At 34.5% G+C, this 26,596-nt stretch overlaps 1 protein-coding gene across 1 annotated transcript in view; it reads right to left on the minus strand.

The window, feature by feature from the left end:
* Positions 1 to 1,258: 1,258 nt before the first annotated feature.
* Positions 1,259 to 26,596, minus strand: part of LOC136984876 (complement C3-like) — a gene marked incomplete at its 3' end in the record, with an annotated part of 129,500 nt that continues 104,162 nt past the window's right edge. Inside the window, 5 exon segments of the mRNA XM_067282017.1 lie at positions 1,259 to 1,369; positions 1,441 to 1,599; positions 8,747 to 8,913; positions 13,899 to 14,067; positions 23,215 to 23,292. Of these exon segments, the coding sequence (XP_067138118.1) occupies positions 1,259 to 1,369; positions 1,441 to 1,599; positions 8,747 to 8,913; positions 13,899 to 14,067; positions 23,215 to 23,292 (684 nt within the window).

Below are 26,596 nucleotides of genomic sequence, written 5' to 3' on the forward strand. Positions count from 1 at the left end.
TCACTTAAATCGGTACATTTAAAATACAACAATACATTTGAGGAAGTTCCTATTGCTTGCCTTATGTTTTGCACATTTCAAGTGATTTTTAATGTTTGAATGCCCACCATGAGTTTCTGAAAATTCTGAAAAGCACAGTTCATATTTCACTTGTTCAATCTGATCACAGACTTTTTTCAATCATCAGTAAAAACATGGTTTCTTTTTGGCATTATAGAGATTAAATAAGTTTAATGTACAGTATGAAATAATTGCAAATGCCAACTAGCAATTTGAACCCGACTAAGATAGGACATGCGCAACAATGATGCAACCAGAATAAGTTTCAGTATTGCCAACTCTAATTGAAACAAAATATCTAAAAAATGAAATAAAAATACCTGAATCTCATAGACTACATGCTATTATAAATTCTGTGAAAAGATAAAACATCTAAATTCATTAGGTCATATGCTATAAATTTTGGGGGAAAACATCTAGACAACATTAAAAATACTTAGATGTGATACAAAATATTTAGATTGGCAACAGTGACTGTATCAGAGTGAGTGCACTATTTTTACTTCTTGTATATTTGACACTTTTAAAATTTTACCAAATAACTGGGACAAAATGACAAACTGGCCAGGATGCTGGGACAACATCGTCAAACCAGAACAATCCCTGTCAAAACAGGATGTCTGGTAAGCCTAGTAATATCTAATAACAAATATTGGATTTAAATTTAAATCTACCCAAAAACCAATTTTGTCTACTTTGAGTAAGCAGTTTGTTTCCCTAAATTTTAAAGGTATCACAATTTTGCATTGCAAAATTTTCATACCTTTAAAATTTATGTTAGCTATAACTTTTTCCTCTTGTAGCGCTTCGCCGCTATTAATTATATTTCTCTAATATTTTGTTTCATGTTAAAATGAAGAATCAAATATTTTTGAAAATGTTAAAGCAATTAAATAAGGCCAGCCAGATGGTTGAGGCAGTTATGGCATCAACCTGGGATTGAATCTAGCGAGGTCAAAAAACCTCAGAAATTTTTTTGGGTGATCTTTCCCACGTATGTCAGACTCCTCCCTAACCCAATGCACTGTGGGCTTGAAAAAGGCTCTCTTAGTGTCTATGGGGTGGAAAGAGTTAAAAAGTAAATTAAGTTTATATATCTTTAACAAACTGTTATTTTATTATTAAGTATATTTTGCTATTGCTAGATTATTTTTATTTTCAACAAGGTTTTGATTATAGATTTAATATTTCTACTTACCTTACAAAGTTTTTCAACTGGAACTGGAACATTATATCTTAATTTCACTGCCAAAGAACCAACTCCATTACCAGCTGTACGGAAAAACAATGTTCCACCAACTTTATTGACCTGCATAAGAAAATATTATCAGATATGAAGTACCCCCTATTCTATTAATATTTTGGTAATTATTTACTAACCTCAAACTGCTGCAAAACAAGTGCATTATCATTTTTAAATTCCAGTGTTTTTGTCAAGTCTCTATCATTACTTGAAGTAACATTACATATAAGAGATAAATCAGGATTTTGAGACTGCATTGAATATTGTGATAGAGCTTGTAATGCAATTACTGTATCCTGAAATGTAAAAATATAAATTATCAAAACTGTATTAATCATACCACAAAAGTGTACAGAAACTAGTTGACGTGCACATCTTTGAATCTTAATTCCACACAATATAAAGTTTTAGTTCTTGTTTATTAATGTAATCACACTGAACATGACACTGACATAAAGACACTGAAGAGTGCCTATTTTTTTCTCATCATATTGTTAGCAGAGTGGTAAATAACATGACCCTTAGAGTCGCTCGGCTTTGATAAAATTAAAAAAAGAAGGTTTATTAATTTCAGTGAACACAAATAATTTACAAGAAAAACGATTACACACACTTACTAACTACTAATACAAATACATTTGGGACCGCGCGTAACAGTGTCATCAATTGGTCCCCGCGTGCCGACAAGACAAAGAACCTATTCTAACTTATATCTAGCTTAACTAAGTACAGGGCCCTAGAGTAAGATAAGGTGGGAGAGAATTATACAGAAATTATAAGACAGAAAATTAGTTCGAAGGGGTGACTGGCGGTAATACATAAAAAAAAAACCTCGGATCCGTTCATTAATACTTTTCTTTGTTACTGTTCGTCCTGCTTTTCTCTCTCCCCGAAAATCTTCCTTCTTCTCCTTCCCGTCTCCCTTTTTCCTCTGACGTAACCCCTCGACCCCTCGGTGTCACACCCTTTTTGTTTTATTACCGTCCAGGCCACATGTGTCGACTAACTGCCGCGTGGTTAAGTAAACAGAAAACGGAAGTAAAGTTTTACTACAGGAAGATAGTATAAGGAAAGTAAAGAAGATAAATAAGGTTTAACAAAGCCACAATATACATTTTTTCTACAACAGTTGAAATTTTTCCATATATTTTATAATTGATTAAGTAGGAAACAAAATTTCAGAATAAAATCTTTGCAAAATCTTTCAAACCCACATAATATAGCCAATATGATCTAATTTAAATTATTTTATTTTAGAATGAGACATAGGTTATATAAAAGTTTTATTTCCAATCTAGCAATTTTCTGTGCGATATATGCCATTGCATGTCAGCTACATGAGATTATGTTAAATATAACAGGGGATACATTTATCAAGTTAAAAACTAATTTGACCTTTAATTATTTATAATAAATGCTATAATAAACTCAGAAAAAATTAATTACAAAATAATTTTAATAATGATAATATCCAATGTAATGTGTTGAAGAATTAATGTGAGGACCCGAACGGGGGTCAACTGGGAGGTCCAAATGTGGGGCATCAATCGAGAAATTAAAGATCTCCTTTTCAGACACAAATAGGAGGTATTGAATGTCTCGATTGAACAATGAAAGTTTTTTTTGTAAATTATTTAAACAATAGAAAAGACTAAAGGAAAACACGGTTGGAGAGGAGTCATATTCAGTCACAACGTTGACCTCTCCCGTGTCCTCCATTGGGTTTCGAATTGTCACCAGGTGATAATGAGAGACCAATGGGGAGACAACTTTGGATGAAAAACTAATAAAACTGTGCGTTTCAAGGACATTTGGGGGTTCTTGGTTTCTGGTTGTTGTTGGTTGCCATCAGGATTTGCAACCTTGTGGACCAATATCGACCAACTAGTTGACACCCAAAACTAACCATTGCTCCTGGAGACATCGTGTTTCTCCTAGATTCACCCTTCTCCCAAACTTTTGATTTGAAACTGTGCCGCACGCCCCGGGGCCGTCCATCGAAACATGCATCGTCGAGGGACCAAGAGAACTTCAGACAAACATTGGACACTCAACCAAATAGAAAAAAAAACTTTTTATTTGCTCCCAGAGTTGGGTTTTGTCCAAGCTTTGAAGAAAGATTGTAAGAAACTTCTATTTTTATTAAACGGTTTTAAGATGGAAAACCTGTCTTGGTGAGTCTTTCCACTCCCACACGACTGTGTCAATCTCTTGGTTATTGAGACAGCCTCCCCAGTCAGCTAACCTCACATTAAGGCCAGTTCATATTTCACGGGAATGGAAAAGAGAGGAGAAAACAAAACTAAATAGGTTTAGTGCATAATACTTTGCACATTACTAGTAAAATACTTTTGTTATCTTTTAGATCTACTTTTCTCTCTGGTTCTATTATTTTCTTAAAGGAAGTTCTACTTTTCTCCCTGTTGGTAGTCCACAATCTTTTGCATTCTTCAACATGGAGATTGATTAAATTGAAAGAAATGATTACAACAGAATTATTTTCAATGAATCATATTTTATCATTTATATATTTTAAGTTAAACATATCTAAATTGAATATTAAATTTACATAGGTGTATATACTTAAAACTTACCTAAAATATCAAAAATTTGGTATTATCTTTCTTAATTTCTTTTATAAGATTATAATAATTTCTGTTCTTTCTTCTTCTCAAATTTATTAACTGCATATAGAGCTAGTGGGACTGTGTTGAGCGCCACCTGTACGCAGGCAAAGGAAACTTTTTTGGGAAAACATGAGCGTCTTTGGGTTAGATACGTACTGAGATGCGGTGCTTGTTTTCTGCCTGTGATAATGAAAAACAGCTTTCTGCCAACAAAACTTCAAAAAATAACTGTTGTGTGGTCGGTTGTAGTGTTACCTATATTACTGAGCTGCCAAGTACAAAGTTTTATTCGTTCCCGCATGAATAATAGGCCTACCCTGGGATGAAAGAGAAATGGCTGACTGCAATTTAATTCCTGAGATTAATTACATAATGATGTGTTGCATTCTAACCAATCTCTGATCTCCTGTTAACCTTAGTTGGCTCTATTTTAAATTTAGTTCTCTAATGTAAAGTTTAGTAATTTTCTTTTTTATGTTATTTTGTTAATCTGACAGATATTAATTGGCATATGATGTGATATTTGAATTTACGAGATCTGTGGAAGAAAGGAGTAAGAAGCAAAATTAGTATTTTGAGGAAATGAGGATAAGAATTTCCCTATTAATACAATACTATTAGCTATTGCTATGGTCCTTATTGAAGTTCCTTTATATATATGGTTAGTTACAAATTTCATTATTTACCATGAAATAGATATATAGTTTACTTCTTCCACACCACCCTTTAAATTGTACAAAATTAAGAGTATAATAAATATAAGAATATTAATACTGCTCAGTCCCAATGATCTACAGTCACTTCTCGAGTTACGACCATTCGCACTTATGACGAAAAATTTCATTAAAAAATTTTTAAAATGTGTCAATTTTTTATAGGTTTTGTGGAATATATATCATATACATATATATCTTGCACGCTTTTGGCGATTGATTGCGTCATCTTTAGTTTTGTTGTGTAGTTAGTTACCCTTCACGTGTGCTTGTATAAGATGGCTAACTGTTTTGTTGAAGTACAGTCACTTCTTGACTTACGACCATTTCAACTTACGTCCGAAGTTGTGGAACCGAACCCCGTCGTAAGTCGAGAAGTGACTGTATTGACTAATGCAGGCATTACTTTGATCTTAAACTGCAGAATGTATGTATATATTATATATTATTAAATATATACTTATAAATAATATATAAATTTAATATTTATCAAATTTCTATTTATTAAAATATAAATAGTTTTACATGTAACATATGAATTTATCCTGTATGAATTTTGTATGTTGCAAGAATGCTGCTATTCCTCAACAACAATCAAATGAACAAAATGTTGAAACGAAAGTAATGAACATGAAGTACTGAACTTTAAAATTATCACATTGAAAAATCACTGGTAAGATGATCATCACCAGAATCTTCCTCACTAGAATGTTTTTGTATGGTTTTCAAGTGTAACATTTTATCGTTATTGCTTTTAAGTAGCTCCTTTGCTATTAACAGTGCTTCACAGGAATCGGTAAGAACTTGATTTTGTAGTTTAGCTTTTATTAAATTTAATTGCAAAAAAAAAAAAATACGTTTAACTGCTGAATGAGGAAGCAATAAAAACATCTATTTACTGCCAAACTAAAGTAAAAAAATATAGAAATAAGAATAAAAATGAATGTTTTGAAAGGTATTAGGATTTCATGAATAGTACCAGAAAAATGGTGTTGGGTATCTTAGTACTGAAACAATTAAAAAGGTACTAGATTAGTACAAAAGTACCAGATGCAACAACACTGGCGCCGGCTTTGTAGCCCCGATTCTGTTACCCTGCATCGCCGCTAGAGGCGCCTCGATCTAGTTTCGTCGTTCCTTCCACTAGCTCTATACTATAATTTTTTTTAATAAATTTTACAACTCTGGTTTTACTTTTGCATATGCTATCAAAGCTTTCTTTTAAAGTACCAAAAGTGTATATGCAATTCTGTTTCCTTTTTTTTTAAGTATAAATGTTTATGGAAAGAAAATAGAAAAGAGAGGAGACATGTTCTCCTTTCTATTATTTTCTTTCCGTAAACATAAGAGCTCTTTATTCTTTTCATGAAGTATAAAGAGCTCTTAAATTTACATTTATTCTGCTACTATCTTCATCAGCATCAATCTGTATATATATTGGAGAGTCAGACAGTTGGGGAGATGGAGAAAAAAGGCATAGTCTTAATTTATTTTTTACATGCTGAGAGGAGGAGTAACTGGAGTAGGAATCTATTGACACTGATACAAATTTTTATGCTTTAGCATTTGTTGATTCAAACTGTCTTCTGTATACAAAAATGAGTAAAAAATTTTTTTTTTGTTGGTTTTGAGTGGATATAAAAAATAAGGTGTACCTGTTGTATACAATGTACTAGTTTCTACTCCAGAATTTTGTAGTATGGTATAAAAATATTTGGGGTGATAGGTCCCCTCTGTTGCTTATGGATCAATCCCTGTGTTATAATTTAGAAGTTATTTAATTTTAAATGCATGTTCTTTTAATCATAGTGTACAAATGCATTTTATATTCAAATCTGTGAGGCCCGGAAATAAACCCCCAAAAGGAATATGTACAAGTTTGTTAAGTCAAACCGCGAAATGATAACTTTTATAAGTGTCGAGTCGGCGACACCGGACTTTGATGTCGACGCTCATAACGAGTAACGGGAAAAACAAAATTTTAGGTAAAGAAAATTTAGAAAGAAAAATCTTAAAAATTAAGACGCAGTTTAGAAAGCAAAACGAAACCTGAAAGAAAAAAAAAATATCAAAATGAGCGTTGGTGTCGTAGTCAACAATTAAACGTGATCACAGTCTAAAAGATGGTGTCGGATAAACCTTCTCTTGTCGACCTTTCCTGCGACCTAACGAAACTCCATTTACACCTGGAGACAAGTGGGAAACCAATTGGGAAGCGAGGAGGAGAAGAGTTAACCAATTAGCAATGATTCGATCCCGAGAAAATTATAAAGCCTCCGATGTCAAGGACAGAAGAGCTTCCTCTAGACTACCTGTTGTGTTCGTTCACCTCCAATAGTAGTGTTTCCGTTCATCTTTTGTGCACTGTCTCTTCAGAATTTCGAACTTTTAACTCGACGTTGCTACGGGGCCCCTCCAGCGTAGGACCAGACCGAAACCGAAAACAACCTAAAGCTCTGAACTCAAGGACCATTGCTAAATTTATGTAAGCATTTTCGACTAAAATAAACGGTTTCTATGTGAAACGCTTGTTTTTCTGCCTCCTCAAAACCGCCACCCACATGCGAATAGCCCTTAGCCATCCCGACGGTTGGGAATAAAAACTCCCCCCATTTCGGCGAACTTACAAATCTATTGTTTAGTTTCAATTTAATTATGGTGGTAAGTTATGATATTATGCATAAACAAGGTAAAACATTGCACAGTTAAGCTATATTTATCATTTTAAATATCTATAATTATTTCAATCATATCAAAATTCATCTTATTTTAATGCATTACTTTATTTTTATTGTTATGAGATAAATTCAACACTCAGTTTCTAAACAGTTCTTTGAAATGATGATGTTACAGATTGAGAAAGGAGCCAAAAATTTATCAAATATCAAGATTCAAGTAGAAGTGTGTCTGATAATAATGATAAAAGCTAGGACTGATGTAAAGATAATGAATCAAAAATATCTAAGGGCAAGATGTACATACAGTTTTGGTATTTTTGGAAAAAAATCTAAATGCTAGTTGAATATGTCTGCAATGCCAAAGGATTTTCATCTTTTCTACAGATGCTCTTAGTGACTGATGGGTTTATAATTGCATTTTAAAATTGGCATACAACCTACCTATCATATTTAACCTGTATGCACTTTCAAATTGCCTTTTAAACACCAACATGCATTAAATTATATATAATATAATTATAGTATTATTAGTATATAGTATAATTATAGTATATAATTATAGTATATAGGCCTACTTAAAGTATAAATTATATCTGATAAAATTCATTTTTTTAATAAAAGATATAACATGTAAGAAACAGCTGCATATACAGACATCCAGGGAACAATTAACAGGTTTTATTGTATCAAAGACAATAGTACAATTTTTAAAGGTATCATCTGCCTACTAAGTGGCTCAAATCAACATTTTAACAATAACAATAACAATATCAATCATGTTGAATAGATATACTCAACACTATTGATATAACTCCCTAAAAATATGGTTGTTTCATTATAAATATTTAAAATATCTAATAAGAAATTATATCTTGATTGATCAGTTTCAGTTGTATCATAAGCAATACATAAAAACTTTCACATATAATACAGGTACTCCTCACTTTACGACCTATCTGCTTAACGACCATCGCACTTACAACCAATCGAGTTTCAACCTGCAATTTGGGGAACCCCCTTTCTCAGCTTGAGTGTCAGTAAGTGGCGAATGGTGACATGCACACTAAGCATACTATAATAGGCTTGAGCATACTATAATAGTCTTATAGTACTATAATAGGCTAATAGTGTACTATATAATAGTCTTTTCATGAATAAATTTGAAGTTTGTTGCATAATTTTTATAATTTTACAACGATCCTATATCCCCGGTGCAAGCTCCTTGCTTATTGACAAATTTGCTTAACGACGTAGTCGTCGGAACGGAACTCGGTCGTAAAGTGAGGAGTACCTGTACATTATTTATTTGAAATAATAGTAAAAATTTTAAATATTTTATAAAATAATTAAAATTATAATTGAATATATGAATATTGAGTAATGAAATATATACTAGTGATCATTTAATAAATAAGAAATAAATACCTGAGTAGATGGAAAACTTCCACCAACAAGTCGTTGAGTATTGAGCCAGTTCACAATGGGTAAACTATAAGATAAATCATTTAATGCAAGTTGTGTCAGGAGTGCATAAGCAGCAACTTCAATGGAATGAGATCTTGTATTTTCTTTCCAATGTCTTTGATTCAAGTCTAATAATACATAAGAAAATTAGAATTTAGCATCATATACAAAATAGAAAATTCCCACCCATTTTTAAATAGTGACTAGAAATCTGTAGTTTACATGCTTAGATACATTGTATTAAAAAACAAAATTATATATTATACATATATATATCTAGACTTTTTAAAAATAAATATTTTCTTGTCTTTAGAACTTTTTAAAAAAAATTAACATGTGTTGTGCTATGAGGGTTGATCAAAAAGTAAGGTTACAAGGCCGATATTAGTGGAGTTTTGTTTGTTATAGAGAAATGTGTGGTAATTCCAATACATGTGGTTGGCAATTGTTCATAGTTTCAGACATCCACCACCTAAAGCACTAGTTGTAGGTAAACACAAATGGTGACTAGCAACTCATTTGGAAAACTGGTCTCGCGAAGAAATCTGCTCAGTTATTAACTTAAACCAAGCAGAAACTAGTTGGTATTGTAGTGAATTTCTACTGTGGCTGTCAGCCATATTGTTTTCTTGTATATTTTTGTTTAATTCATAAGTTGTAAATACATATATATATATATTTTCTATCTTCCTTCTTCCTTCATTCCATTCTCTTATTCCGTTCCTTTCTCCTTTGTCTAAACAACCTGACCGTTATTGCTGGAGGGCAGGATTACCCCTCCTAAGTAAGAACAAAAGAAGGCGAGGACGCCCTGAAGGCTAAGTGGTGAACAAGGGACACTTTTCTACTGGACCTCGAGAAGGATGGAAGTGTGAGCCAGCGATCGACCAGGAACGGGAAAAGTCGAAAGAAGGCTACAGGACTGTCGAAGCCAAGGGAAAATAGACACAAAACCGAGGGAATCAAAAGACGTCGAGGGCAGACAGCCGAACAAGGAAAAAGAGAGAAAAAGACTGCCATTGCGAAAATACACTCCAGCGAAAACACCGATCATCGTAGACCCGGGTACCTTCCATCTAATTCTATCTACTTTCGTTCTTTCCTAAATCTATCTGTTTCCTCTTTCCTTTTTAGTTTTAAGGTAGATATAAGTTTAGTTTTAAGTCGGGTGTAAAAAGTTTGTGTTACGAGCGCGGGTGTGATTCTTTGTACGTGGCGACCCCTTCCTCAGTGAAGTTATTCCAGTTGGGATCATTTGTAAATTAGAAAAGGAAAGAACCGTGTTCCGGAAGGGAAATAAAAAGACTTTTAATTGTGTATCAGTCTCTGTGTTCATACTTGTAACGTGCATTCACGGGTTTACAAGCCCTTCTCAACGAACAACCACACTACAATACCAACTATTGCCCAACCCAGCCCAGTGCCTAACCCAGCACGGCATCAACAGATGTCAACACAGCTCACGTAGAGGAGCTGATTCAGGACAACAGGAGGATTATGTTACGGCATATGATGGTGTAATTGGGAATGTCGTTTGGAAGCGTTTGTCACATTATTCACGATATTCTGCAGTACTGGACAGGATTTTTACAAAGAGGGAATTTTCACTAATCACACGAAGTGGTAAGTGCTTAAAGCAATATGGAGACTATGTTGAAAAATACCCTAATGTATGTAATATCAGTTGGCTGTATTGGTTGTATGAAATAAAATGTACACTTTTCACTGCAAGCTTTGTAACCTTACTTTTTGATCATCCCTCGTAAATTTTTGAAAAATTCAAAACACATTTATTATCCAGTGGGCAATTGGTTAATGAACATAATCTGTTCCAAGACCATGTTCACTATCTGAATTGTTTGTTAACTGATTATTGATTCACCATAGATTTTTATAGGAATTTGATTAATTCGTTCTGGAGACCCTAAAAAATAAATAAAAAATTATATACTTTCTTACTATGTTTATTTATATGTAATAATAAAAATACATATATACACAGTCTTGCATTTTTATCATTCATGTTGTTTTTCCATTTGTGGAACATGTTAAAGAATCTGTCCAATGTTGATTGCTTTTCTCTCTTCTTCAGGATTTTTTGGAAGTAATTAATAGCATTGTAATTGTAGAGATCCCCAAGCCTATTAACCTCAACCTGGTTTGAATGCCATTCTAAGACCATTGTTCTGACATCCTCCCATTTCTTCAAAAGATTTTTAACAGCAGATGTTGGCATTGATCCTCTTTCGTATTCTTTGTTTTAGAAGAAAACACATCTCGCCAAGTTTCTTGGTGTTCTTCATTCAAGAGTTCTTGGCGTTCTTCTGTAGTCAGATCAGTTTCAGGTTCCATTTTGAGCTCTTTAATGTTCTTTATTTCTCACTCCCTAACTTGCTTGAGTCTTCTTGATTATACTGTATCTTTTGTAGATAAGATTGAACTGTGGCCTACTGTAAACCTGTTCAAGCCATACTGCCCAGCAACATCAGACATTATCTGCCCACTCTCTAACTTTGCTATTACAGTCTAACTCGTTTATAACATCATCCATGGGACTGGCAATTTTTCGACGTTATAACCGAGTGTTGTTATCTGCAAAGTCTATTATTATCATAATAAATTTATTATCATATGTATAAAACTGCAAACTACATGTTTAAATCAACTTTAATTACATCAATGTAAACTTAGACATAATAATGTAAATAAAAATTTTAAAAATTACCTTTTATAAGAAATTTCTATTTGTCATAAGTTTCAATAATGGCGGAATTTCCGGTTTTGAGAATAATGTTGAATCAAAAGGCAACAAAAGGTTAAACTAATGTATGCCAATTAAAAATAATTCAATTATTTCTTTATAAACTATTTAATGTAATATGTTATATTAAAAATGATAGAATATTTAACAATTTAGCATAAAGTAATTTAAAAATGAGTACATAATACTCATTTTTAAATACATACCGATTGTCACATCGTTAAAAGTGTAGCAAACCTCACCCCACCGAAGTCAGGTGGTGAGAGTACCACCCACAGTCGTTCTAGGAAGTGGACTCTGACCCTAGGACTAAACACGTAGTATTTTCTTTGTGAAATAAAATTTGTAATCTAATTTTGTAAATTTGGGATTGCTTCAAATATGACGTTAAAACAGGGTTTTATGTCGTTACAAGTGGGTTTTTTAACATTATCTAGTATAGTAAAGTCATGGGACCGATAAAAATTTGACGTTACATTAGGGTTGTCGTTACATCCGATGACGTTAAAACCAAGTTAGACTGTATTCTCTCACCTTTAGAAAATAAAAACCAATGCAAAACTTAACGAGTGCCCGACAGGCTTGTAAAGACTATAAAAAATTTATTTTTTCTGAACTAATTCTCATTTGTGTGTCAAGATTTAAACACCAGTGTAAAGTCCTAGTAATGAGTAATGTCCACGTTGACAATTTAAAAATAAATTTAGAAGTATATACAATTAATATATATATATATATATATTAATATACAGTGGTGCCTTGACTTACGAGTTTAATTCATTCTGTGACAAAACTGGCAACTCAAATGACTCATATGTCAAATCATTTTTCCCAATTGAAATGAATTAAAATGACATTAATCCATTCTGGACGCCTCAAAATACCATAATTTTTTGTTACATGATTTTAAATAAGAAAAATGTACTTATAAATAGCAAATATTGTATAAAAACACAATGGAATGTACTGCAATAAACTGGTTTTGTGGATGTGGTGTTCACTGCATAAAGAAAGAAAAGATGTAGTGAAAACTAATGGCAAGTACATTTTGGATTAATAAAAAATTTGATTATTATGAATTTTTTTAATCTTAACTATAAAAACAGCACATCTCCGAACCTTAAAAAATTCCATGATAATTTAATGCAAACACAAATGTTTTCGATCTTAACTACAAATGCACATGAATTTATGGACTGATCTGATATTTATACATTCGAATAATTTAATGAATAATTATATTCTTATATCTGTGATAAGCAATAACAAATAGTCAGACTCAGAATCCCAGATACAGAATTCACAACTGAAAAAAAGCATGGAATAAATATTCCACTGTGCATTTTTCTTTCTTCATATGCTCTCAACTAAGTTACAAATCTGGCCTCACAACTGATATGAAATTCCATGAAATGCCATACCACTTGGATATGATTGTCATCAAAGGGTCCTTTTTAATTAAATGATATGATATAAATGATTCTGAATCGATGACCATATAATAAATGAATGGCTATAATGACAGTGTGAATTTAATTCAATATTGCATCAGACAAATTCACTACAATACCAACTAGTTTCTGCTTGGTTTAAGTTAATAGCAGTTGTGAGTAGTAATTTAGCTTCACATTGGTCAAAAAATATACACTTATTCAATGCATAAAGTATGTTGTATGCCTGATGCTACAATTATACAGCAATTCATCTGAACAAATCAGGCAGACAACATACTTTATGCACTAAATAAGTGTAATTTTATTTTTTATCATTTTTATTACATTTTTCATCATTCTTTTCTTGCATATTGATTCACAAGTTATTAGTCTCTGTTGGGATATATATTTTTCAAGAAAACTTGCTTATTTTTTATATTATTATGATCTAATTTTTCAATCTGAAAAATCAGAACATATGACATTACAATTGCATTGTGTTTAAATATAATTTTGTTTTACATTTTGTGTTTAAATATAATACATTGCTGCTAGACTTCTTTGTAGAGTACAGGATAAATTAGCATTTTATGAACTACTGAACTATAATTTGGTAAATAAAATCACTAATCATTTATACTGTTTCATTATCAACCAAAAACAATTTTAAATCAATTATTTTATGGTTACAAAATGCTGAAAAGTCTTCAGTATATACTGTAAAATTACTACATATTTCATTACTAATTCTTTAAACTTATAAATTGAAAAAATTATATTCAAAACAATATGCTTTAACACAACTTATTAACAGTAGAAAGACTTTTCATATGCAGTATTTTTATTTCACAGCTAATAATAATAATAATAATAATAATATTTTATTTAATAAAATTAGAATAGACAAAAAAAGACTCACCTTCATCAAATATAGACATCTGTTTCAATTTTTCATTTGCCTCGTGTTTTAGTTCACTTGAAGACTGAGAAAGAGCATAAGCTACCACAGCCATAATATATGGATCATTAATTGTAGGTAATGATATCTCCAAAAATAATTCTGCTTTTAAACGAGCTACATTCAATTCCTACAGATATTTAATTAAAATTCTATTATTATTTTTTACTTTAAAAACTTTAAATGAGTTAAAGTTTTATAAATTTTATAATTGAAAAAAAATCAAAATTGTATCAGAACCAAATGAAAATTTAGAGTGAAAAGTATTTAAATTACATTATTAAACAGCTTTTCTTTTCAACTCAAAAAACAGTCTTATATTGATTTCTTGAATTAAGACTATTTTTTAAAAATATTTTTGAAATACAAAAATTATAAGATAATTCTATCCTTAAATTAAAATAAAAAACTATCAATTCAATTAAAAACAAAAAGTATACATATAATAAGTCATTATATATCTACCTTTCATTTTAAAATTAACTTGTAACTTATTCATTGTGTGAGGAATTGAGCCAAAATATTTCATTTTCTAGAGTCATTATATTTTGTTTAATTTTTTTCTTATTTTGGAATTTGTTAAAAGGTTGAGAATTCCACATGCTCCATTCAAAACTGAAAGCTACCCTATGTTTATTGTTGCTTATCCCAGTCAAAAACAGCACGTATGATTTGGTAAACTAAAAGTGGCAATTAAATCATCATGTCACAGGGTAATTTTGTCAACCTTATATTAAGAATGTATTTTGTCAAATATTGTATAAGAAAAATTGTAGTAAATATGTAGATGAGCACCCAATCATGTTAAAAATGTGATGTCACATTCAGTGCTAAGAAGACTGCAAAAGCAGAGTCAAATAGTAATTCCCAGTCAATACCTAGTGTAATGAGTGATTTTGTTTGAAAAATGTTGCAATTGTAAGTTAGACTTAATTAGAAGTTAAGAAGAATTTTTGTCATAAAAAAGTTGTTAAATTTTGTTTTTGTTGAAAATAATAATTTTTTGTTCAGAACTAAGTAATTTATTTTTATATTGTTGCAATACTTAAGATATTAATTAATTAAAGTAACAGTTATAAAATAGAATTAAGATTATTCTAAAAATGTTTAAATTGCTATTTGCTAATATAACTTTTATTCTGTTGAATAAAAGTATGTATAATATATAAAAAATTTCTGGTTAACATCTTTTGTCATGTATCAAGTAAAGAATATAAAAAATTTCAGTCATATCTTCAGTATAATAAAAATTAAAATTTGAATACATCCAAGATCTGATTTGGGTTTATATTTTATAAATACAATGAACCTTGCTTAATGAGCACCTTTCATAATGAGTAATTCGCATAACGAGCAAAGCAAGTTGTAAAAAAAGACTCGCTTAACGAGCAACATTTCTCATAACGAGTGACAAGGATAGTGGAAGTCCTAGATAGTGCACATGCTACACTTGTCTGTGTTTAGTTCTCGTTCCGCTAGCATCTTAGTGTCACTTATAATCACACATTTTTCAAAATTTGTGTTCAGACATATTACATATAAACATCAACAACCATAGCCCATTATATGATAAACGTGCCAAACGATATGCCAAATTCTTGAGCTATGTAAAGGTTATAATTAAATATTAGAAATTACTGTATTTCGATTTTTTTTTGTTTTCCACAAATCGAATTTGCATTCCAGGTTGGTTCATTCCATGCTATAAGAAAAGATGATGATGATTCTTGCTCCTTAATAATGTATATTGTATAATTTCCTTTGAATAAATGTTATGCATAAAATATTTGAGTAATTTTTTTGGCATGGAACGCATTATCGTATTATACATTAATTTATATAAGAAAAATTGTTTTGCTTTATGAGTAACATTCTGGAATGAATTATGCTCATTAAGCAAGGTTCCACTGTAACTAAATTATACAACTAAATTTGAAAAATTTCTTAATTAATTAATAATAATACTGTAGTTAAAATTAATAATACTGTAAATATAATACCAAAAATAAGCATTATCCTCAAAAACACATCAAAACTAATAACATTAAAAAATGTATATATAATACATATCACAAATTTGATAAAATAAAAATTTATTAAAGTATGTTTGTCTTTTCATTGAAGGCTTCTTCAGTAAATGGAATACAATTTAAATTACAATGTTTTTACATTCTTTAAACAATTTTTTTTTATTTCACCAAAAGCTGAAAGTATGTATACAGGGTGAGTCATGAAGAGGGAAATAAGTTGGGAGAGAATAGCTTTGTAAGCTAAAAATATACAAACATGGCTATTATTCTCAATAGTTTCAAAGATACTGCTCTTTGAAAATTGGTCACACACATAATAATAATGAATGATATTATTATTCTGTATGTAAGCAATTTCCAAAAAGCAGACACTGAAACTATTGAGAATAATAGCCATAGTGTGATAAAAGATTTTGCTTACAATAATCCATACTATTGTCTCCTAACTTATTTTTCTCCTCCTGACTCATGTTGAAGTGCAATAAAAATAAAAAACTGAAATTGGTCTTTTAAAATTGGAAACTTAACTGATTTAAATCTGGCAGCCATTTCCTCCAAAGTAGCCTCATTTACATTTATACAGTAATCCCACCACTTCTATTAAGTCACAAATGCTCTTTGAAAGTACTATATTGAAAATTCTCAATCACCTATTGCAATTTGGACTGGATCCTCTCAACTGTATTAAACTTGTAAAATTCCCGTGAATCTTACAATAGTAGTGCCTGAGAAGTGAATAGATACGATACTTAGTGCATTACACATTTATTTTACATATATCTTATATATACAGAACAGGGTCTAACGAAGAAAGAGGTCACTGCCCTCGGTTACAGGGTTTTATATATCGGGCGTCTCGCCCTCGGGCGCTGCGCTCGACGCGCCCTTTACATGTCGTGGTAAAGCACATGACATCCCTTCCCTCCTAGAAAGATACATAATCTTTCCAATATTTCGGAGGTTGTCTCATGCGTGGCTGACGGTCCTCTCTGAGGTTGCTGGTAGGTGCATCCAAACTCTGTTCCCCTTCGTCTGGAGCTAGCTCTTCCACGTCCGACTTGTCATTGGGAGAAGACTCTTCGTTTGTCGGTTTGGCTGTAGTCTCCTCTGGAAAACGTGGTCGAATTTGGTCTGTATGTCGTTTAATTATCTGACCATCCTCTGTACGGGCCGAATAAGTAACATTTCCTCTCACATCCGTGATGTCAGCTGGGGTCCAGTTCTCGGCGGAATTGAAGCTTCGAACATAAACTGGATCACCCACTTGGAAGGCTCGATTCGGAGATTTCATTTCTACTTTCTCACTGTTGCCTTCTTTCGTTGAGGGATAGCAATTATCTATGCAAGTCCGCAACTTCCGCCCCATCAGCAGTTCAGCCGGACTCACTCCCGTTGCCGACGACGGTGTCACATGCTGTGATATTAGCATTCTCGCTAACTTCAAACCTATGTCAGCTCCTTTCATTTTCTTCAGAGTCTGCTTTGTAAATTGCACCATCCTCTCCGCTTGTCCGTTAGACGATGGATGAAAGGGTGCCGTAGTGATATGTTGAATACCGTTGTTATTAAGAAAATTGCGAAACTCGCAAGATGTAAAGGCAGTGCCATTATCTGATACAATCACTGTTGGTATTCCGTGCGTGGCGAACAGTTTCCGCAACACTTTAATCACTCCATTTGCAGATGTCGACGGCACTATATCCACTTCCAACCACTTGGATCTGGCATCCACCACTATGAAAAATATTTTGCCCTGAAAGGGGCCGGCAAAATCTATGTGGAGCCTATTCCACGGAGCTTCCTCCGGTTCCCAAGCGGACATTGTCTTGGGAGGGTTACGTTGGACTGCTTGACAGCTCGCACATGACCTAACTAATTTCTCAATGTCGCTGTCCAGGCCTGGCCACCAGATGTAACTTCTAGCCAGTGCCTTCATCTTAACAATACCCGGGTGTGCGACGTGCAACATATTGAGACATATTTTCCGTTGATGGGGAGGAATTACGATACGACTTCCCCATAGCAAACATCCTTTATGGATTGACAGTTCTACACTTCTGTTTTCGAATGGTTGAAAAAGGCCTGAAGTTTTCTGCTTGGGCCAGCCATTCACAACCCAAGTCTTCACCTTAGATAAGATTGGGTCTTTGTCGGTTGCTAGAGCTATTTTTCTAGCTGACAGAGATGGACACTCCATGACGTCTATAAGGAAGATGTCTCTCTCGTTCTGTTGTTGCTCTGGGACTTCGGCCACCGGAAGACGACTCAACGCGTCTGCGTTTTGTATAGATTTTCCTTGTCTGTAGACGAGTGTGTAGTCATATGCTGACAGGAGGTTATTCCATCGGAGCATCCGGGGTGAGATGATGCTTGGAGTCGGTCTGGATGACGATAGTAGGGCAAGAAGAGGTTTGTGATCTGTCTGTATTTCCACTTGCCGTCCGTAGATATAGTCGTGAAATTTCTTAACTCCCGCCACGATTGCCAAGGCCTCTCTGTCTATCTGTGCGTAGTTACGTTCCGTTGCTGATAGAGTGCGTGAATAGTATGCAATGGGTGCCTCACTTCTGTCTGGCATGCGGTGGTTAAGGACAGCTCCAATACCGTAAGGTGACGCATCACATGTTAGCACTAACGGTTTTTTTGAGTCGAAGTGCGTTAGTACGGCGTCTGATGTCAACAATGATTTGACGGCCTTAAACGCTTTTTCGTGTCTGGGCCCCCACTCCCACGGTGTGTTCGCATCCAGAAGACGATGCAAAGGTTCCGCAACCGTGGCTTTGTTTTTTAGAAAAACATGATAAAAATTAACTAGTCCCAGGAACCCTTGAAGCTCTCTTTTGTTAGATGGTACAGGACTGTGCCAAACTGCCCGGACATTCTCCTCTGAGGGATGAATTCCGTTTGCATCTATCTTAAATCCCAAAAATGTTACACTTGGAACGCCTATAACACATTTCTGTGTTTTAATGCGCAAGCCCGATGATTGGAATCTCTCTAGAACCTGCCTAACCTTATGTAGCAGATTTTCCTCGGATTTAGCCGCAATGAGAATATCATCAAAGTATGGGATTACCCCTTCTATTCCCCCTACAAGTTGTTCGATAAATGCTTGGAAAATCCCCGGCGCCGCGTTGATACCAAATTGTAATCTATTGACCTTAAAAGCCCCCTTGTGTGTAATAATCGTTTGAGCTCTGGCTGTATCATCATCTACCGCGAGCTGCTGATATGCCTGGGCCAGATCAAGTTTGGCAAATACTTTCGCATGTCCCAAATCTGCCAACAAGTGATTGATTGCTGGAATGGGATAAGCGGTGGGCCGCAGTGCTTTATTAAGTGTAATTTTATAATCCCCACAGATGCGTACCGATCCATCTTGCTTCAAAATCGGCACAATGGGTGTAGCCCACTCAGGATCTGTTATCGGCTCTAAAATTCCCTGCTTGACCCATTTCTCAAGTTCGTCGTCAACCTTTTGACGAATCCCCAATGGTACGCGCCTTGCCTTTAATCTGATGGGCGTTACGTTCGGGTCTAATTTAATTGAAATCGGTTGGCCCTTATATGTTCCTAACCCCTCTTTGAATACACTCGGAAACTCTTCCATCAACTCCTGGATTCGATCTCGGGAAATGCGATATACGCCTGAGACACATATCCCTAACTCTTTGAACCAGTTTCTCCCTAGCAAACTTATGTTGTTTCCCCTGGCCACGATTAGTGGAAGTTCTCGGGTGAAGTTGTTGTATGTGACCTTCACTTGGCATTGGCCGGCAATTCGAACTTGTTTCTTTGAGTACCCACGCAAAATGGTGCGGAAAGGGTATAACTTTGGGGAATTGTTACCAAAAATCTTGTTAAACGTGTCTTCTGACACGATAGTATACGGAGATCCCGAATCTACTTGGAACCGACTACTTTTCCCGTTAATTTTGACTAACGCGGTGATAGCTTCGGTCAACAAAGGATCAGCTACTTGATTCACGTGGACCCCTGATTTGACTACTTTTTCCGTTTGAGACGAAATGGAAAAAGAACGTTTCTCTGAACGGCATACCTTCTGAATATGACCCGATTTTTTACAAAGGAAACATTTGCTCTTTCGGTACGGGCATTCTTTGCGATTATGCTTCCCACCGCAGCCTTTACAGACTTTTATTGACTCGGGGTAGCTTGGTTGTCCCTTGCTCTTAAAATTGACCCTATTATATTCTTGATGCGTTCGCGAGCGTTCAATGCCCGGTTCCCCTTTGTTCCGGATTAGACCTACTTCAGTTTCAGTGCACGTGTTAGGCCTAACTTCTTTTGTGTAACGAACAGCGGCTTCAGCCGCTAAGGCCTCTTCCTGTGCCTCTAAAAACGATAGGTTTTTTCGAGCGAAAAGGCGACGTTGGAGCGTCTCGTCCAACAGACCACAAACGAATCTATCACATAACATTTCCTCTAAGTGAGGACCGAATTCGCAAAATTCTGCGAGTCTACGCAACTCCGCAATATAGATAGACAGAGATTCTCCCACCTTTTGATCACGTCTATAAAATTGATTCCTACGAACAATTCGTGAGGGTTGAGGGGCGAAATGTGACCTCAAGACGTCTTTCAGTTCTTGAAAGGATTTCGTGGCTGGCAAGTTGGGAGACAAAAGAGACCTCAATAGGTTGTACGTTTCTCGTCCACATGCCGTCAGCAGAATAGCTTTCTTCCTCTCTTCGTCTTCTATATTGTTAGCAGTTAGATATGCGTCGAGCCTCTCAGCATAAGGAATCCACTCACTTGGGTGTGTAGGGTCGAACTCTTCCAGACAGCCGAAGGTAGCCATTGATCTCGCTCCATGTGGTCCCGGTGAAGATCGTGCTTATTCTGTTTCCTCAGGACTTATTCTCAATCCAATCCCATCCTCGTCGCCAGATGTAAAATTCCCGTGAATCTTACAATAGTAGTGCCTGAGAAGTGAATAGATACGATACTTAGTGCATTACACATTTATTTTACATATATCTTATATATACAGAACAGGGTCTAACGAAGAAAGAGGTCACTGCCCTCGGTTACAGGGTTTTATATATCGGGCGTCTCGCCCTCGGGCGCTGCGCTCGACGCGCCCTTTACATGTCGTGGTAAAGCACATGACAAACTTCAATTTCATTCTGATGAAAAAAAGACATCACAAAGGACCAAATCTGGCAAATAAGGAGAGGGGAGGACTGTTATGTTAATTTTCCTAAAAAAACTTGTATTTTGAAGGGTATGTGCAGAAATATTGTAATGACAAAGGAGCCAAGTTCAACTGCATCACTTTCTAGTGTTACCAACTATCTGAGGATGTTCTTTTGTAATGAATATCCTCACATAACTGCCTCAAAGCATTGCAGTAAAAATCTGAATTCAGTGCTTCACCAGAAGGAATAAATTCCTAGCAAACAATCCTCTCATGGTAAAAAAAATCAACATGCTCTTTCTTCCACTCTGACTTGTCTTGCCTTCTTGGGTCTTGGAGATTGTGTTCTCACCCAATATTACATTGCCATAGGCCTCTCAAAACATTTCAAGGGGATTTGTGGAGATTTTCCGAGTTTAATACAAAATGTAATGTCTCTTGCTTAATTTACAAGTTCATTCTCAAATTACAGCATGGCATCACAGTAACACAATATTATAAAATTGTGTATAGCAAGCATTCTGGTTTAAAAAACTCAACATTACTTGACCAACTTGTCAAAAGTCAATGATCCTTGGTAGCAAAAGATTTTACTTTGTGCTATTGCTGAATAGCAGGAACAGTTAGGTTTTCTTATGATCACATCATATACAGTAAAACCTGCCTATGGTGACTGACCACCCATGGTTCCTTCAAAAAGTGGTCTTTTAGACAGGTGGTCATCCAATACAGGTGGTGCTGTAATACCGTATTTCCTTACGTATTTTGTGGACTTTTTAGCCATTTCTACTAAGCAAAACTCGAGGTGAACAAAAATAAGTGAAATTTTTCAACGATAGAGCTATATTGGTATTAAACTTTATTCTTATAGGATAACTCAATTTACAGGAGTCATTGTGATTTTATAAGACAGATTTAATACCAATATTTTAAAGATTATTACAATACATGCATTTTCTCAATTATAATGCACACTTTCTTTTTTCTGACTTAATTAATTCAACTTGGTTCTTTTCGTTTGCTCCTCAGTTACGTGTATTAATTCATCGATATACAAGCGCGTCATATCTCTTCATCACTTTGGTTTTGGTTTTCATTAATCTTTTTTAACTTTAAAAATACTGTATTTTTTTTAATATTTAATATTTTCTTAAGTGCAATAAGAAAAATTATTAATTAATAATAAAACGATTTTATTATTTTTTCTCAAAAACAATTTCATTACATTCTACGATTGTCCAATAACAATGGCAGAATCGAAAAAGGAAGGTTACCTGTAAAACTGATTTTTGCATTAATGTGTTTATTGTTTTTTGAATATTTTGAGTGTGAAAATTACTTGGATATCATATTTCTAAAAATATCATGAAAATAAGGTAGGTTGATACAGAAACTATTTATCACACATGTACTGTATATAAGTGTCAAAAAAAAACAAATAAAATAAATTTTATCAAATGATGAGATCAGCTGATTAATTGTATCGTGTACAATATTTTACACCCCTAAGGAAAATATTATAGGTCTACGATAAAATAAATTTTGTTTTCCCCACAGTTAAACTTTGCCACTAATTGTGATAAACCATTTTCACTTTCTCTGATAACTTTAACTCAATCTTTTAACGACAGCACTTTGCATTTCTTTCGTTTTTCGGACAATTTTGAACAAACTGAAATGAATTGCCTTTGTTGCTAGACTAATTCATTAACACCTGCACCTAATTTCAAGGGTGGAAGAAGTGCCCAAGGTGGGTTCAAACAAGAGTTTAGACTATTTCATTATATTAGGAGGGAAAACATTGTTGAGATGGATTCAAACAATAGCTTAGACTATATATATTCGCAGAAGTGATCGCTTATTATGGTTGTTGTATGTTGTTTCAGACCAAAAATCGATGCCTGTGGTCATGTTACACAGGTGGTCATTTAATATGGGTAACTTATACAAAGACTCTATGTATAAACTATTCCGTGCCAGAAATTTTTGCCCATTTTGACAGGTGCCCGTCGTATGCTGGTGGTTGCCTAAGCAGTTTTCACTATATTGTTAAAATTTTAAATATATTACATAAAAGAGTAGTTACCTCACTTTCACAAGAAGAGCATTCTTGAAGAGCAATAAAGACAAAAGCAGTCATTGGAATTCTTCCATTAACTCCTCCCTTAAAAATAAAAATTAATTAATAATATATATAATTATTTGACTTTTGTGTAATAAATTAAATTGCTATAAATGAAGGTATTATAAAAGTAATGTTGTATGAATTTATTTTTAATATTTCAGAATTATACTAAAATTGACAGTATTTGAAAATGTTATTCACAGAAATATCAAAAAAATATTTCATTTAAATAATGAAAATAAAAATATAAAAATTTACTCACTGAGATTGAACAGAAAAAGTTAAAGTTTTACCTTTATCTTAAAAACAATGAAAAATATCTATAAATTATCCTTGCACTTTTAAACATCAATATGAAATTAGAGTTGAAATACTTTTATATACACTGGTCAAAACAATTAGGGGAGCACGTGGCTGCCCTCATTGAGAAATAGCAAAGAATTCCACAATACCTCTTTGGCAACCTCATTGATTCCATGCCACATGGATGTGCACAGTTTTTGCCTCTAACAGAGATCACAAACTATTAAAGTCAGAACAATACCCTAAAAAAATCACTTGTTCTGATTGTCCAATGTACAGATTGTTGACCAGCATATTGCACTCAGCATGAGCAATGCATGAGCAATAAATAAATTGAGCCAGACCATTGTCATATTTTTATTTAAATATAACAACAGTCTGGCTCAAATGCATATTTTCACATATTACTCATATTTTATTGTATCTTATGTAACAACAACATCTGACATTCAGAATTGTTTATTGTAAATGGTTTTCAATGTACAATAAACAATTCCCTAATCTTGTTTCCCTAATTATTTTGACCAGTAGAGTTTCCTTCATGTAAAATGCAAACTCTCAAAGTTTTTATAGGAATACTCAGATGTGTGTCCATTGCTATATCCAGCAGATTCAACAATTCTAATTGAGCAGAAGTGTGGGAGTGATAGCTGAAATGAATCCACTAAACAACAAATTACAAGTGGTTGATGGCACTGCAGTAGCTCCTTACCTTCTGCTCATTTCCATAAACTTAAAAACATTCAAAGTAAATTCAATTAAATTTATCTGTGAATCTATATTTTGCATATAGCTCTGTGTCAGTAGATTAATAAATGTATTATAATGCAAGCTTTTTTATTCATAAATAATATATATTGTACTTCACTTGTAATTGTATTCATAAATACTATATACTGTGAGTGCAACCATCTTTGATCAGCTCCATTCTCCATTCAAGTAGCTATAACTGGTCAAAGTCTGCTACTAACCATCAGTATTCTCAACATGCTCCAAAGTAGCACTTCTGTAAAATGCATTCAATAGAAAAACTCAACTGCTCCATAATTGTTTTGAGTCTACTAAATGCAGCCCACAATTGCTAATACTAAAATTTCTTTAAAATACATACTCCACAAGAGACTGAACAATGTATAGTAACTGATTTAGAGAGGAAATCATGAAAATTTTAGAAGTAAATATGGAAAAGACATTACAATCAAGACTGACAAGTGTGTCTGGATATGGAAATATCCAGTGTTTGCTACTTGTTGAATTATATTATCCCAACAATGTAGAGCTATCTTTCAAGTTTAGTCAGCTTATTGATCAATTTTAGACAATACTATTGTAGTGTTTTTACTGCTATTAATTTTGCTTCTCGTCACTCCGCGCGATTAAAAACGAATGAGACGAACAGTAATAAAACTACGTTTATTTTCTGCTCGCGTAACAGTTACATGACTCGACGATGTGGCTAACAAAAGGCAACTGGCTGACCAAAAGGTCCCACAGGGTGAGTCCGGTCCCGTTCCAGGAAGTAATAACTCTTACCACCTGGGGTTCGTTACGACTGTTAAGATGTGGAGAGTGACGTTCCCCACAGAGTATCCCCCAGTGAGGGACGAGCGATAGAACTGATGTCGAACGAATCGCTTAACGTTACATTATGGTGACTAGTCTTTTAGGAAAATGAACATGACGGCCTGATCTCGTGGTAACAGTTTGATCTTTTTTGGAGGTCGTTTCCAGTTTTTTGTTATTCGCTGTTGCAGATGAAGATGGTGTCTGTGATGGTCTTGATTGGACGGGTTTTATACTAGATTTCTGAAGTGGTTCGTCCTGTAAGATATACGCTGGTTTTACTCTGTCAATTGAGACGGTGGATTTGCGACCTTGGATGTCAATTACTAGTGTTTTGTCGTGTTTTTCTAGCACTTTGTATGGGCCTGAGTAAGGTTGACGAAGAGGAGGTCGGTTTGCGTCGAATCTTAAGAAAATATGTGTACACTCTTTTAGTTCTGGATGAATGAAAATTTTCTCTGTGGAATGAGCGGAAGTTGCTAACGGTTTCAGATTGGCCATGTGGGTTTTTAGTTGGCTGACAAAAGATTCGCAAGAAATTCGTGGGGTGTCGGGGCTAATGATGTCAGCTGGTAATTTTAACGGGGTACCATATAACAGTTCAGCTACTGTTGCGCCTATATCGGCTTTAAGTGCTGAACGAATTCCCAGGAGGACTACCGGAAGGGCGTCGGTCCATTTGGAGGATTCGTGTGCCATTAGCGATGCCTTCAGGGTGTCTATGTAATCGTTCTATTAAACCGTTTGATCGGGGATGGTATGCTGCCGAATGGGTGCGATTGGTGCCGAGAAGTCTGGTCAGTTCTCGGAAGAGGTTCGATTCGAACTGACGTCCTTGATCGGTGGTGATCGTAGTAGGGCATCCGAATCTTGCGATCCAACCTGAGAAAAAGGCTCGGCATACCGTCTCAGCAGATATGTCGGCAATTGGGTATGACCTCTGGCCATCTGGTAAAACGGTCGATCACTGTAAGGCAGTAGTGTTTCCCGTCAGCTGGCGGAAGTGGTCCTATCAGATCCATGTGAAGATGGGAAAATCTTGCTTCCGGAAGTGTAAACTTTCCTATCGGTGTCCAGGCGTGGCGGTGAATTTTCGATTTCTGGCAGGGGATGCAATGTCGTGCCCACTGACGGATGTCCTTCCGCATGCCCGGCCAAACATAACGGCTCGAAATTAGCTTAGTGGTTGCTGTTGCTCCTGGTTGAGAAAGTCCATGTAGATGGTCGAAAATGGTTCGTCGGAGATTATGCGGCACGAAGGGGCGAGGTGTTCCGGATGATGTGTCACAGTATAGGTCGATTTCGTTAGGTGGAAAGGATTTCGGCTCTAATTTGAGCGACATAGGATCCTTTAACAATTGATGAAGTTCCGAATCTGTAGCTTGCGTTGTGGCTAGCTCTCGGAAGTCTACAGGAGAAGCAGAGGTGATCGAATCTATCTCGATGCGGGAGAGCGCGTCTGCTATCGTGTTAGCTG

This window comes from Centruroides vittatus, unplaced genomic scaffold (assembly GCF_030686945.1).
Source record: "Centruroides vittatus isolate TY-2023 unplaced genomic scaffold, ASM3068694v2 contig_936, whole genome shotgun sequence".
Taxonomy (NCBI): domain Eukaryota; kingdom Metazoa; phylum Arthropoda; class Arachnida; order Scorpiones; family Buthidae; genus Centruroides; species Centruroides vittatus.